The following is a 13957-nucleotide window of genomic DNA, read 5'->3' on the forward strand; positions in this document are numbered from 1 at the left end:
TTCCTCGCCGTCATTATGTCGTTGCTCCGAGGAGTGCGTCTCAATCTAATCGTTCTTGCATCATTCGTCCTCTTCGTCTACTTCCACCAGCGTGCTGCTACGATGTTGCCACAGATTGACTGCCCATCTAAATTAGCTGAGTATGTGAAGAATGAATTCCCAACTGCAAACGATTCCACACAGCGCTTCCAAAGGCTGTTATGATTATTGTGCAGAGTACAAAAGCCGATGGCGTATCCAAACTCCGGCTCACTAAAGCTTGAATGTCCACATCCTACTGTGGAAGATGTTCCTCTTATCAGCGGCCATGACTCCTCGGAGCGAAAGTTCATGAATGATCTGCGCGAACAAGGAATCGTAGTGTTACTGAGGACGGGTACGCAAGAAGTTCAGCAGTTGGCCATACATTTAGGAACCATGCTACGATATTTCCGAGAAAGGAATATAATGTTCTTCTCCGACTCGCAAAGTACCATCGGACCATTTACAATTCATGACACATTAAAATCGGTTGATCAGAAGATTCGCGAGACCAACACAGACTTCAAAATATATCGCGATATTCATCGCTACCAAATTGCCGGGCAAAATATTACGGAACTAAAAGAGGAGAAGGGAAAAGGAGATGGGAGATGGGAGATAGGGATGGATGATAGACAAGTACAAGTTCATTCATATGGTGAAAGAGGCGTATTTTATGAAACCTCGTGCAAATTGGTATGTTTTTATCGAGACAGATACTTATGTCATTTGGCCGAATTTAATCACTGTCAGTTACTGAAGTCTTGTCCCCTCACCCATCATTTCAATGCATGGTCTGACAGATACTACTAAAGTGGTTGAAGAAATTAGACTTCACAAAACCTCTTTACCTTGGTGCAGGATTGATCCATGAAGAAACTTATTTGCTCATGGGGGCAGTGGGTATATTCTTTCAAATTCCGCCATCAATATGTTGCTAGGACCAGAACAGCCAAAACGATTAGCAGCAAGCTGGGATGTTAAGATGGATGGCGAATGTGGGATTTTTCCTCTTGCCCGGCTCACACCGGAATCCTCTTCGTTTCTATCAACGATTCGAGGCTTAATTATATATACTAGCGAAACTGACACACTCAGGCCGCGGCGATGTGGCGTTGGCAAAGGCGCTATATAAACGAGGCATCAATCTGACCGGATCTCACCCCTTTATCAATGGTGACAAACCCTCTACATTGTCTTACGGTCCAAGGCAAAATTGGTGTCAGCCAGCTATCACCATGCATCATCTTATGCCTCAGGAGATCTGTAAAGTGTGGAGATTTGAGAGACAGAGAGACCTGTCGCGAAAATCTAATGCAGCTACATTTTCCGAACTTTACTCTCATTTTGTCTGTCGAGCCACATATCATGCCGTCAAAAGAAAATTGGAATGACTTGAGTGATGGTAAAACTTATACGGGGCCAGAAGAAATTAGAAAAACGAGACAAAATGGGCAGAGGAAATCGATCGCCGGGATTCAAGAAGATGCACAAACAATGGAAGTCGACAAACAGTGGAAGACCGAGGAAATCGAAAATGACAAGAAAATGTCGAACAAAATTGGAAAACACTTGGTCAAGCGCAAAGAATGATAGCGGACGGCGATAAGGAGAAAAAAAAAGGCACGAAGTAACGACGTAGCAACCATGACTTTAGCAACTGTTGGTAAAGACAATATACTGCATGGTATGTTTTATGCCCATTATTTCTCTGCCATTGTAATCTTTTGGTTGATAAGCTTTCAGGCACGCAAGCGCTGCTCCTCGCATTTCCACACCTCATATCCAATTCTACTCGCATTCACCCTCCTTTTTGCTGTGTGTATATCTATGTGTGGAGTTGCATATGCGCTCATAGCTATGAGATCAAGTTCGTCAATGATAGTCAACGATTCGGATGGCCTGTGTTCGAGATGGATGAAAAGTTTTGTGGCTAGTGATGAATTTACTGGGATTAGGGTGTTGGGTTATGTCGTTGTTGTTGCATTTGTGGTGGGTAGAGCATTGGATTTGGTGCTTGGATTTGTTGGTGACAGTATGTGGGATGGAAGAAAAGTGCTGAGGTAGAGTTCAGGAGGTTATGTGGCCAGTGTGTTTGAAGAGCCATGAGGTATGAATCCGCATCTCATAGAAATATATAGAAAAGAGAAACAATGGGTGAGAGAGGTAGTGAATAGTATTCGAGTATTGGTGAGACAATGAAGCGTATTAATATCAAAAGCATCAGGTTGCTCCCAACTCCTTGCTGATAATATCTGTGAACAAGGACATCTTCGCCTACCACTAAATTACTTAAGATTATAATAAGCATCGGCTAACCTTCAAAAATACTTTAAGTTCCACTATTACACTGCAATTAGGTCATTCCCGAGCTGTAAGCTATACCACTCATACAATGTTTTCGGCTATTTGCTTTCTCAGCAGACCCTGAGACATTCCTAGACTCCACAATACTAAAACGCTGGTTCAAGGATAGATTAAACGGATTGAAAGACTTACCGGCAAAGATAAAAGCGAAACCATATATACTAGATTGCAAATAGCTATGTTGATTTAAGTATTGAAACATCCAAATTATTCTAAATGATGAATCATGTTGGGATATTATAGAAGGTTGAAACCCCAGAACAAACCAGACCCAAACACCTAAAACCCTCCAAGTATGAAAGCTTATATCGATTATTGTAGTCGGAGCTTTAGACACCCTGTTTATTGAGTTTTCACGAAAGACGCGAATGACTGAGCAATAGAAAGTTGTTTTCCGCAAAAAGCTAGAATTGGATATTTACAAATAATCAAAAAATATATACATCTCGAAGAAACCAAGCCCAAGAAACCAATCTTTAAAATTCGACGAGCGACCCCGCTCGCCTGTATCGTATCCCCCGCCTGTTGCACGCTGGCAATTAATCTGGTATTAAATAATTTAAATCTTTCCGAAACCAGCGTTGGCGGTAACGCTGGAAACGACAGTAGAGTAGGCAGCTGCAGAAGCCACGTTCTTTCCGGAGAAATCGGAGAAGAAACCGGTAGTGGAAGAGGTGAAAGTACCTGAAGAACCGAAACCGTTCACCTCGCAGTTGTGTCCGAGGTAGTTTTTGCAGGCGGCGTTGGCGCTGGTGGAGGGGGCAGTGAAGAGTTGACCAGAGATTGGAGACTCGGCAACGGTTGGGATGTTTTGGAAGACATTACCCTCAGCAATAACGTAGGCGCCGGTACCGATCTCGAATGCGTGTCCACCGTTGTCGTACCAGTAGTTGTTAACGGCGTGGAGGAGGGTGTTTCCTTGAACCTTGGGAGAACGTCCAGAGGTGTGGTAAATGTAGTTACCCTTCATGGTGACCATATCGTTGGAACCATCAAGGTAGATACCCCAGTAATGGTATCCATTGCAGGTAGCAGAGTAATCGGAGACACCGTTGATGTAGTTGTTGGAGAGAGTAACACGGTTGGAAGCGAGCGTACCAAGAACAATGTGTTGACGACCGATGTGGTAGGTGGTGACGCGGTCAATCCAGACCATATCAGCATCGTTAATGGTGATTGCGTCACCTCCCCAGACGTACTTAGGGTTGAGCTCTTCGATCTTGATGTTTCTAAAAGCCCAAGGTTAGTACAAATCTATCGAGACCTTGTGGCTAAGTACTCACTGAATGATGATGTTGCTAGCACCAGAAACCATACGAAGACCCTTTCCTTGGATGACACCGGCAGAGCCCTCACCGATCAAAGTCTTGTGGGAAGTGACTGTCATACCGAGGACACCAGCGTTGTCATAGCTGACACTAACCTTTGGAGCATTTGGCTGATAATTCGTACACCACTTAGCCGATCCTTCAAGGGCAAGTTGGCAGTTTGCTGCAGTTCCCCACGGAGCACATCCAGTTGCACTTGTGGTACCCTCAGTTCCTCTGAAGTTGAAGGTCTTGTTGAGGACGATGACGCGAGGGGCGGAATCTTTTAGGTAGTTAACGAGTTCAGCATTGGTCTTTGGGTAGACTGGAGTAGCTGAGCCACCACCAGTAACACCCTTTGCGAATCCCTCGGCAGCTCCGTGAACTGAAATGGCGGCGGAGATTTGTGCGCATGCTGCAAGTGCAGCGCTGAAAAGAGTGAACGACTTCATAGTGAAGTCAAAGAATTTGTAGTATGTATTGAGAAGTGAAGAGAGATGGTTGTGATGAAGAAAAATAAACTTAATACAGGAATTGCATGCTGGTTATATAACTTTTGGCAACTTACCAGTCAATATACTCACAATGGTTATTTGGCTCCCTTAATTAGAAAATATAGTAGGCCAAGAATTTACGGTGGGAATTTGATGGACCTGAGAGGACTCGATGGTTCCAGTACGGCACTGCAGAACAACTTCGAATTCCTTCACCAACTGAACCACGTTAAAAACATCCCGAAGTATCCACCAGTTCTTGGAAAGTTGGGATGAAAGGACTACTTTCTTAGCCACTTATTTGAAAGGTGGGCTTGTAACACTATCCATCATCCATGCATGGGCAAGACCGGGTTCTTATGTGATGAACCATCTTGTAAACATCCATTTGGGATTTGAATACACCAAATGACTTTAATTCACCAAACGAGTGCTAACAAGGTATGAATGCAGCTTAGAATCTTCAGATTGACTTTTGAAAATGGCTGTTGCCGCCTCTTACTTGAGAGCTCAAGAAACATTACTCGCGCGGCAGAATATATGACACACTTCATTTTTAAGTGTATGCATGGGACCAGGTTTAGCTTTTGAACACAATAATCTTAATATTGAGAAAGAAAAAAGCAACCTTGGTGGGCGTTTTGTAACTCAACTAACCTTATGCAGATGTTCAACGAGGGAAGGTACACGACTAGTCAAACCAATCTATAGAAGAGCTAAGACAAGGGACGAATCTACCTCTGTACGGAGGTACATTTACCTCCGTACTTCCCATTTTTAAAATCCCCGGTTCTACAATGGTTCTGCAAATGACAGAGGCGGGGAAACTATATCTACCGGTGCATTAGCACATGCTTCCTGCAACCGCAACTACGGTCCGGAAGCTTTTGGCAAATAACGTTGTACAGAAAGATCCAAAGAACATCCTTCAAAAATGGAAATATATTGCAGGTGATTGCAATTATGAGGTAATGTGGCAACTGTGGGGGTGACATCGCGTAAATATAGATGAATTGGGATGCAATCTCCATTTTCTATCCCTAATTCGACACGGTTGCCATCTTGATTGAGGTGGGCTCTCTTAGTCGGACAATGCGAGCTAAAATAGGAATTTTCTGCTCAATTACCGACGATATCCTCAGGGACACAATCTTCTCGATAGGACTGTGGGTTTTATCATATCGCGAATGTCTTCGATGGCATGATTCCAGAAGTCAAATCCTTGCGTGTCTCATCTCATGAATTGTCCAAGCCAAATGGAAATTATATAATAGAGTACCTGGAGAACTCCGCCAATAACCTACGGATAATTGCCGGCAGTATTAGGCGCAGTCTTTAGATGTAATCCGTCCTGGTAGCAAGAAAGTTAGCAACGCGTTTACCCGTGTCGTCCACGTTGCTAAAGTTCTGGGCAACGGGAAAGGAAAATAACAATAGCCAAAATATTCTCCTTGTTCTTGTGGTGTGCACTCTAGAGCCTGTAGGTTCTGGTAAATTCAGGGGATGTACGAGCTTGGACCCTTGGCACCCTTGGCCCGTTTCAAATTACGATCACATAAAGTTTTGCGGATCTAGTTAACCAACGAGTTCTTCGACTCTTTATCCACCACGCTCCTTCCCCCGACAATCCATGAACTAATTATCAGCAGGGCTTTAATTTTATTGAATATATGGACTAAGCTGACTAACAGTCCTGTGAACACACTGATGTTTTTCTCCTGTGATTGATTACATTATCAGATACATAAGATCTTACATTTGCATATATGTAGTGTTGAAATCTCACTGTTTAGGGGTTAGGTCTATCTATCAAGTTGAGGCAGTGCAGTGTTGTGTAGAGTGGGTTTGTGCCATAATCAAGAAGACGGCCCGGTTAGTGGCTAAAGTTCCTCAAATGGATGGCTTTGTCCGTGAGCTAATCGTGCGGCTAGAAAAGTATACAACTCTCTGCACATGACATCGTCAAATACAGGAGGAATAACCTGGTTGTTGCTTTAACGTTAGATTTTATAATTTCCGGCAAAACGGGAAGGACGGATTACAGTAGCTATAGCTAATCTCACAGGGTTGATGGTTACGTGAACTAGGTAAGACGTACTAACACACCCCCTTCATTTATGGTACAGGATAAAAAACCAGACCCTTTTCAAGAGTGTGTTTGGGTCAATGTATAAGAAGTATGGAGACCCTTCTTTGGCAAGAGATCAGAATAAAATATGCAAACAACGTAAGCACCTCCCTCAACACTTAATCGTAGATAGTGTCTGATTAAGGGTATTCAAACACATTTAGTAGAAAGCATTGAAGATGACGTCGGCCTCAAAAACAAACCATTTTGTATCTTCATTTCAGCCTTGGTGTCGTTTCATTTGATGTGAATCATGGTTACATCGTGTGGAGCAAATAGACGCATAGGCCAAGATAAGTGGTGGTCTGGAAAACGGGTCAGGTGAAGAGGGGGCTCAAAATCTCCCCACAGACACTCAAATATAGGTTGATGTATACGTCGTATACGTCGCGACCAGCAAGTGCTGCAAAAAGTACCTGGAGCTAAAGTTTGGTGTGTTAAAGAAGGTAAGTTATTATAGTTGAAATAGATTCTAGAGCGCTTATTTTTGTTATTTCCTCTCTTTGCTGAAGTTCAACCGATCGAAATCGATAGTGTTCGATCACCTGCAGTTTGTGGTGGACATAAAAATTCCATCACCCGTAGCCATGCCGGCAAAGATGGGGATTGGGGATTGTTATTTCAGTTGTTCTTCTGCCCGCCAAGGTGATACCAATGGACCGTACACGGCCCAAAGTCGGCAACTCAGTAAATCTGGGGATTGCGAGAGAACTATCAGCTCTTAGCCGAAAACTCAAAAGCTGCGAGTCTACGGCCCGAAAGTTTATTGGCCAAAGTAGTCAAGTTTACGAATAAGGTTTTGCTATGTTGATTGTCCGTAGATTTCGAACAAATAAGCCTTTGGATATTCCCTTGTATGGCTTAATATAAGCAACTATTGAAACTTCAAATGAATACAGAATATCCGAAGTTCTTCAACATGAAATATACATTCAAATTATCGAGACCCCCATTTATGAAGCTACGAGTCATAGACAGGAGGCTCGAGGGTGCTGAAGAATGGGGTCATCGTGTGCAAGTCAGGATTCCCCAAACTGTTCCTGTGCACCGATGAAGAATGAATGGGATATCGAGTCTCAAATCATACCATTTAAACTTTTGGTATTTTCTCACGACTCACCAATGGAAATGTCAAGCTAGGTTGAATTATTAGTATGTCATCAGTCCCGCCGTCTGAGGTCCGGATTGCGGTCTCTGTGACTAGGATGTGATTTATTGGACCACAAAGACTATTAGAGTGAACTTAAATGAAATCAAGTGTCAGCCAAAACTTTTGAACTCAACCTGCACTCGAGTGGAGAAAGTGAGGACGCGTTCAATTTGAAAGGAAAGTGCGGACAATCTAATCCCAAAGTTCACACTGCAGTTGAGCCACTGCCCAGGATTCCTAACTCAGTGAATCTGCTTTTTTTCCGCACTCAAATTTGAATAGTTGGCCCAAAAAACCTATTAAATTCTGCTGTCAGGACGGTTCGGCACACCACGATTGCACATCATACTTACCAGAAATCTGTCCTTTTGCTGGATGGCGAGCTTAGTAGAAACTCAAAGCTCGAATTCCGTCAGATTTGTCTAACATAAGTGTTCTAAATGTCCAAACTGGGATTTGCTTAAAGCTGCTTCTTGATAACGAATGCTGATATACTGAGACTATGTAGAATGCAATATAGCCAGACCCTGTAACATAATTTGATGGAGCTGAATATCAACTACTCGGTGGAGCAAAAGGTTATCAAGAAATCATGTCAGCGTGAATGGTTATATCAAAAGCTTCATGTATAAAAGCTACTTTAGTTTCTCTGAAATTTCTTGGTGTAATTAGCAGAAACTCAAAACTCATAGTTTATCTTGACTCGATCACAGTTTGTGGCGAGCATTACATTGGGTTACATTCGGGTTTTTCCAATGGAGCAAAGTTAATTGAGAAATTGCTCGGAGAACTCCCATAGCGGTACAAGAAATGGATTAAAAACTTTGATTTCCCTCAAGCGCACGACCGTCGGTGGAAGATATTAGCCAGCTACATTTGTTTCCCACATGTTGTCGTCGTTCGACTAGATTGACAGTTAAGTTATTAACAAAGGGTATATGGCAAGGTACATGAGAGCAAGAGCATTGTTCCATAAAACCGTGCGTGATCAGAAAGTAATCGAGAAACATTGATAAACATGGGAGTAAATTGTCACACGAAAGCATCACTCACGGAGATTCCCGGTCATTCCTGGCCATCACTATGTACTTACGCAATCACTTCTTCCAAATTTACTAGGTTAGAATATTTTCTAAGAGCTGGCATTCTACCTTATGCACCTCGAAACTTTTTTTCGATCTCAAATTAGATAGTGTCAACTCCAAGGAAGTACTCATATTTAGTACAAATCTCTCCTTAAAACAAACTCCTCCACGTAAGCGAGAAATGAAGGGGGTTGGCAAGAGCTAGAATCGGCACAACAATGTTATTCTTTGATTTGAATAAGTCATCAATACTAAACTAGAATTGAACAAATGCAATATCAATACTCAAGACCACAACACCAAGTCATCAATATTTCAATCCATATGAGCAATAGACCATGAATATCTTAATTTCATTGGAACGCTGCATCATGCATCATAGATATTTTGTCCGGCATAGGTTTTCAAAATGCCATTCTAACGCCGCTTGGCACACACTCTTTACGCATCGGCGGCTGGGAAAGTCAAATACCTTAAGAGGTGCGCATTCTCATGAATGGATTGGAACTAGAATAGATATGATTCCAAATACCTCAAGACTTCGGATTAAATGAGGCGTAGCAGATACCATTAGAGCAGAATCAAGTGAGGTTGAAGATGAAATATAAGAAAAGGGATGGGAAGAAAGTTGTTTACAAGTAAATCACAGGGAAATTGATCATAAGGCTCACAATGGAAGTTTGATTATCATGGGGATCATATATCATCCCATACTCTATCGCACTGGCAGATATCGTGCGCTATCTCACCATCTAGATTATACTGCGATACATTTAGGGATATCAATATGAAGGAGGTGCATGAAAAACACGCAAGTGATACCAGAAAAATCTGATACATTGTGAATAGAGCTTCTGGAGTTTATTGATGGCCATTGCTAGTAGTTAGGCCGGGGAGTTCCGGTCGCCTCAGAAAAGAAACGTGGCTTTCATTTCCGGTGCTGTACGCGCTACCGGTAAGTGAAAAGAGATTCAGTTGATGATTTTCCTCAAGGACTGAACAGTGTAGTCAATGAGAGGTTCTAGGTGCCACCATATTGATTGTAGATGCATATGACGGATCTCTTGGTCGCCCATGTTCGACAAGTTGTCCAGAACCATCTTTCGCTCAAGAGATCGTCAAATTTTATGGGACAGACAAAGCACATTTCAAGCAACGAAGTCTCCTCGGCAAGTGATACCATAAGACACTCACTCAATAGTCCGGCCTCTCTCAGGAAGACCCGGAACAATGCGATGCTACTGGGACTAGAGAAGCAGCCATTTAATGCATTGTAAGTCTATATAGTGGAACGAAAGCATGAACCAGTGTATGTGTATGATTTCAAGTATCATGCTGATATGACCATGCCCGAATTTTGGTAGCACTATGACCGTGGTGATGTAACGCAGATCATAACGGACGTTGCTGAACAGCATGAAAATTGGTTCTTGTCGACGGAGCATAGATTGGGAAAATTTGAAGTTGATTCGAAACTATAGAGATGGATCTAACGTTCCTTCACGACTAAAAGTGCATGACTATCAGTGATATCCTGCACAGTAACTTCAGACATTGGAAGGATTGATGTTTTTGATAGGACAAGGAGCATTTGCACTTGGAGGCTCCTAGCTAGCTGACTTTTAGCACACAATCTTGCAAAATGTTTCCCACGTCCTAAATTACCATAAACTCATCGACCTAACGAATGTGATTTTTATGTGATTTGGTTTTCGCCGTCCAAACTATGCTTTGGTGGATCTGCTAGCTGTTGCGGAGCTCGAGTTGGATAAGACTTTCAAGATAGCACAGCACACACACCACTCATATCAACACACGTGTTTTGTAACCAGCTATTTTTGAAATAGAGGTATTTAGTTGAAAGATAAACTAACTATATCCTTGATCCACTCAAAAGGCCTTTGGAAGTTTGGAGTTGATTAATTCTGATCGAAAGTAATCAATCTCGTTTCTATAAGAGATGTATTTAATAATGAAGTAATCCTTTTTCTTATGTTCATCTATAAATATTTTTTAATATAGATATAAATAAAATATATCAAAAACATACTTTTATTTCAATAAAATCAGCAAATCCACCAATTAAATAAAACGATTCTAATTATTCAAAAAGCTACACTTAAATCAAACTAGAAAAAAATTATCAAGGCCCTAAAACTGTTTAGGAAAGGCTGTCAAGAGATAACTGGTTTCTTGACAAGCTAAATGCCTCTAAGATAAGTGATAAAGTAATAGATTATTATTAGAATTGAAAGTCTCTCCCCCCGCGTTCGGTGCTTTCATCTTCTCTAAGAGGCTGCCGTAGACCCTAGCAACGGTAACCTATGCGGAAACTGTCAATGTCAAAAAATATCTTGCAATGTACATAGCAGCTCTTAAAATCAATTCAACTGTGTCAATGCACATTTTTGATAGAGGAAATGTAAGTTCATTCATTAAGAGTTTTTTTGAATCAATGTGTTGGACTGCAGAGGGCTACGTCCTATCTTTCGTCTATCTGATAGGGACGTCTTGGCAAGATTCTGCACGTAACCTCCCCCGCGACCAATCGTTAGCCCACGTTTACTCCGCACCGTTAGATACCGGTACCGGTAGATCCTACTACTTAATCTTGTGCATTTTTCTTGTCTCCATTTGTGCGTACACTTTCAAAGTTCATATTGCGTGGCTGGCAGCTTTGGCGGTTGATTGTTATCTATATAAAAGTCCTTCAATTCTTCTACTCCCCAAGCGAGGAAGTCGGTACTCTGTCGAGTTCTCATCACTTCAATTTGCTTGACCATTTGCCAAAGATTCTTGAATTATTGGATTCGCAGATCATTCATATTCTTTAATCTGTCATCTGCGAGAGATGGCCAAAAAAATCCTTCCAGCCTTGATATCGGCTGGCTACCTCTTTGATTCAACCCAAGCTCAAGCTGGATTGCCAGCACGAGCTCAGTTGCCAGGTGCACCATCTTTTGTTGTCCCATCTGCTTTTCCTACTTCAGTATTCTCGAGTTATTACTTAAAGCCAGCTGCAACTTCTGAGCCTCAGCCTGCTCTTTACGATCCGATATTGAACATCACTTATCCTCTGAACCTGACCGATCCTACGACCATACCAACTGCAGTCGGCGATCCAGTTTACTTTCCAGAAGCCGTCGGCAACTTAAATAATACACCTCCCGAAACCCTGGTTCAAAATGCGCTAAATGAGATTAAGGACATCATCTTTAATGATACCGCGTTCTCTAGCAATTGTACGAAATGCATTGCTGCTTTGAAAGTTGGAAAATTACTCGCACAACAGGCACCATTATATGTACCCGATGCTTTAGTTTCGTTGTGTCAAGCCACGGGCTTTGCAAAAAACACGGCCTGCAAGAACAATTATGCACCCGGGAGCTGGGGTGCAATATGGACTCAAGTTCTGTCATTCGCCAACGTTAGTGGCTCAGACGGACAATATATTTGCAGCTCTCTAAGCACTTCTTATTGTCCAACTCCCACTGCGATAACGCTGAATACTACTGGCTTGTGGAAACCAAAGCCAATCAAGGCAAAAGCCCCAAAACCAAGTGGAAAGCGAAAGAAGGTCCTCCATCTTTCAGATTTCCATCTTGATCCCAGGTACCAAGTTGCCTCAGAAGCTAGTTGTTCTTCCGGTATGTGTTGTAGATACACAAATGCTCCTACCTCTCCAGCAGTCTTTCCTGCGCCATTATACGGGTCTTACAAGTAAGTTCCGTTGCCAAGCTTCATTGGAATAACCGAATAACGAATTTGCAGATGCGATACTCCATATTTCCTTGCGCTCGCAGCTTTACAATCCATTGGAGCTTTAACTGGTACTGGTGTTCCTGGCTCTGAACCTGCATTCACAATATATACAGGTATTTCTACCAAACCTATCTCTGGAATTCTCATTAACCGTTTTGCTAGGTGATCTCGTTTCCCACGATCCTCAAAACCAGATGTCACGTGCTTATGTCGAATATACCGAGACCAGCATCTTTTCAATCCTGAAATCATACATAAAAAATCCAATCTTCCCCGTGCTGGGAAATCATGATTCAACCCCCGAGAACATTGATAGTCCCCACAGCTTACCTGGTCCTCTTGGCAAACAATTTAGCTGGAATTATGACCACGTCTCCTCGTTGTGGCAGCATGAAGGGTGGTTGAGTAAAGCAGATGCGGATGAAGCTGCTATCCACTACGCTGCCTACTCAGTCAAGACACATCTCGGACTTCGAATAATCACAATGAATACCGATTTTTGGTACCGATCTAATTACCTAAATTTCATTAATACAACAGATCCTGACGTTTCGGGCACATTTAAGTTTATGATAGATGAGCTTCAAGCGGCGGAAGATGCCGGAGAGAGGGTATGGATCATCGGCCACGTATTGTCCGGATGGGATGGAACTAATCCACTGCCTAATCCAACAAATCTTTTCTATCAGATAGTCGACCGTTTTTCGCCACACGTTATTGCCAACGTCTTCTTTGGACACACGCATGAAGATCAAGTCATGATATACTATACAAACAACGCAACAGTCCAAAACTCCTCAACTGCTTTAATGTCGGGCTGGATCGGTCCCAGCGTAACCCCATTAACCAATCTCAATTCAGGATTCCGAATGTACGAGATCGACACGGGAACCTTCGACGTCATGGATGCATACACCTTCTACTCAGACGTGAATTCATATTCTAATCTCAATGGGACTGGTCCTACGTACCAATTCGAATACTCTACACGAGCCACGTACGGGCCTTCCATTTCTTGGCCTGAAGATGCACCACTCAACGCAACGTTTTGGCACCAGGTTACAGAAGCTATGGAGGTTAATAAGACGTTAGTGGAGGTCTTTAATACGTATCAAGGGAAGAGTTCGGTCAAAAGTCCTAATTGTACGAGTGATGCGTGTGCGGAGGCTAAGGTCTGTTATATAAGGAGTGGTAGTGCGCCGATTGGACGGGCATGCCCACAAGGGTTTGCTAGTGTGCAGAGTCCGTATACTGGAAAGAATTTTTGAATGTGATGAGGAGGTGGGGAGATGGATGGATCTTGGTAGACAATCTCAATACTGAAATGAAGGGCTAGTCAATTATGCAAAGACTATAAGTATTTTAGATTTCTTTAATTATGATAGAAGAAGCCTGAAGCATGGCAACATTAGATTATTCTCTTCTACAATAAATAATATAATATACAGTTGAAAAGTTCTACCAATGTCCCAGACGAGTTTCGTGTTATTTTCTTCAGTCGTATACCACCTTAAAGCATGCTCCGAATATCCCACAACATTCGGAGCGCCAGGAGTTGTGAAGAATCACGGATAATCTACAGTACAACTTCATTAACACTAGGGATTTATTGTTTACACTTCATATATATTTAAATTCACACT

General features: G+C 42.3%; 5 protein-coding genes across 5 annotated transcripts; 4 read left to right on the plus strand and 1 right to left on the minus strand.

The window, feature by feature from the left end:
* Positions 1-15: 15 nt before the first annotated feature.
* Positions 16-2130, plus strand: SS1G_10070 (hypothetical protein; the record flags this gene model as incomplete). The annotated part of the gene is made up of 7 exons (XM_001588473.1): positions 16-140; positions 216-717; positions 837-924; positions 1120-1287; positions 1768-1843; positions 1980-2056; positions 2096-2130. 7 exons carry the CDS (start codon positions 16-18, stop codon positions 2128-2130), a joined length of 1071 nt encoding a protein of 356 aa, XP_001588523.1.
* Positions 2131-2947: 817 nt separating this feature from the next.
* On the minus strand, positions 2948-4147 carry SS1G_10071 (hypothetical protein; the record flags this gene model as incomplete). The annotated part of the gene is made up of 2 exons (XM_001588474.1): positions 2948-3617; positions 3672-4147. 2 exons carry the CDS (start codon positions 4145-4147, stop codon positions 2948-2950), a joined length of 1146 nt encoding a protein of 381 aa, XP_001588524.1.
* A 2423-nt stretch (positions 4148-6570) lies between these two features.
* On the plus strand, positions 6571-8266 carry SS1G_10072 (predicted protein; the record flags this gene model as incomplete). Its single annotated transcript, XM_001588475.1, has 7 exons — positions 6571-6633; positions 6683-6763; positions 6903-7092; positions 7217-7327; positions 7576-7712; positions 8016-8061; positions 8160-8266. 7 exons carry the CDS (start codon positions 6571-6573, stop codon positions 8264-8266), a joined length of 735 nt encoding a protein of 244 aa, XP_001588525.1.
* A 958-nt stretch (positions 8267-9224) lies between these two features.
* On the plus strand, positions 9225-9729 carry SS1G_10073 (predicted protein; the record flags this gene model as incomplete). Its single annotated transcript, XM_001588476.1, has 3 exons — positions 9225-9230; positions 9441-9507; positions 9578-9729. 3 exons carry the CDS (start codon positions 9225-9227, stop codon positions 9727-9729), a joined length of 225 nt encoding a protein of 74 aa, XP_001588526.1.
* Positions 9730-11403: 1674 nt separating this feature from the next.
* Positions 11404-13582, plus strand: SS1G_10074 (hypothetical protein; the record flags this gene model as incomplete). Its single annotated transcript, XM_001588477.1, has 3 exons — positions 11404-12272; positions 12324-12476; positions 12640-13582. The coding sequence occupies 3 exons, from the start codon at positions 11404-11406 to the stop codon at positions 13580-13582; spliced, it is 1965 nt and encodes a 654-aa protein (XP_001588527.1).
* Positions 13583-13957: the final 375 nt, after the last annotated feature.

This window comes from Sclerotinia sclerotiorum, genomic scaffold (genome assembly GCF_000146945.2).
Source record: "Sclerotinia sclerotiorum 1980 UF-70 scaffold_15 genomic scaffold, whole genome shotgun sequence".
Taxonomy (NCBI): domain Eukaryota; kingdom Fungi; phylum Ascomycota; class Leotiomycetes; order Helotiales; family Sclerotiniaceae; genus Sclerotinia; species Sclerotinia sclerotiorum.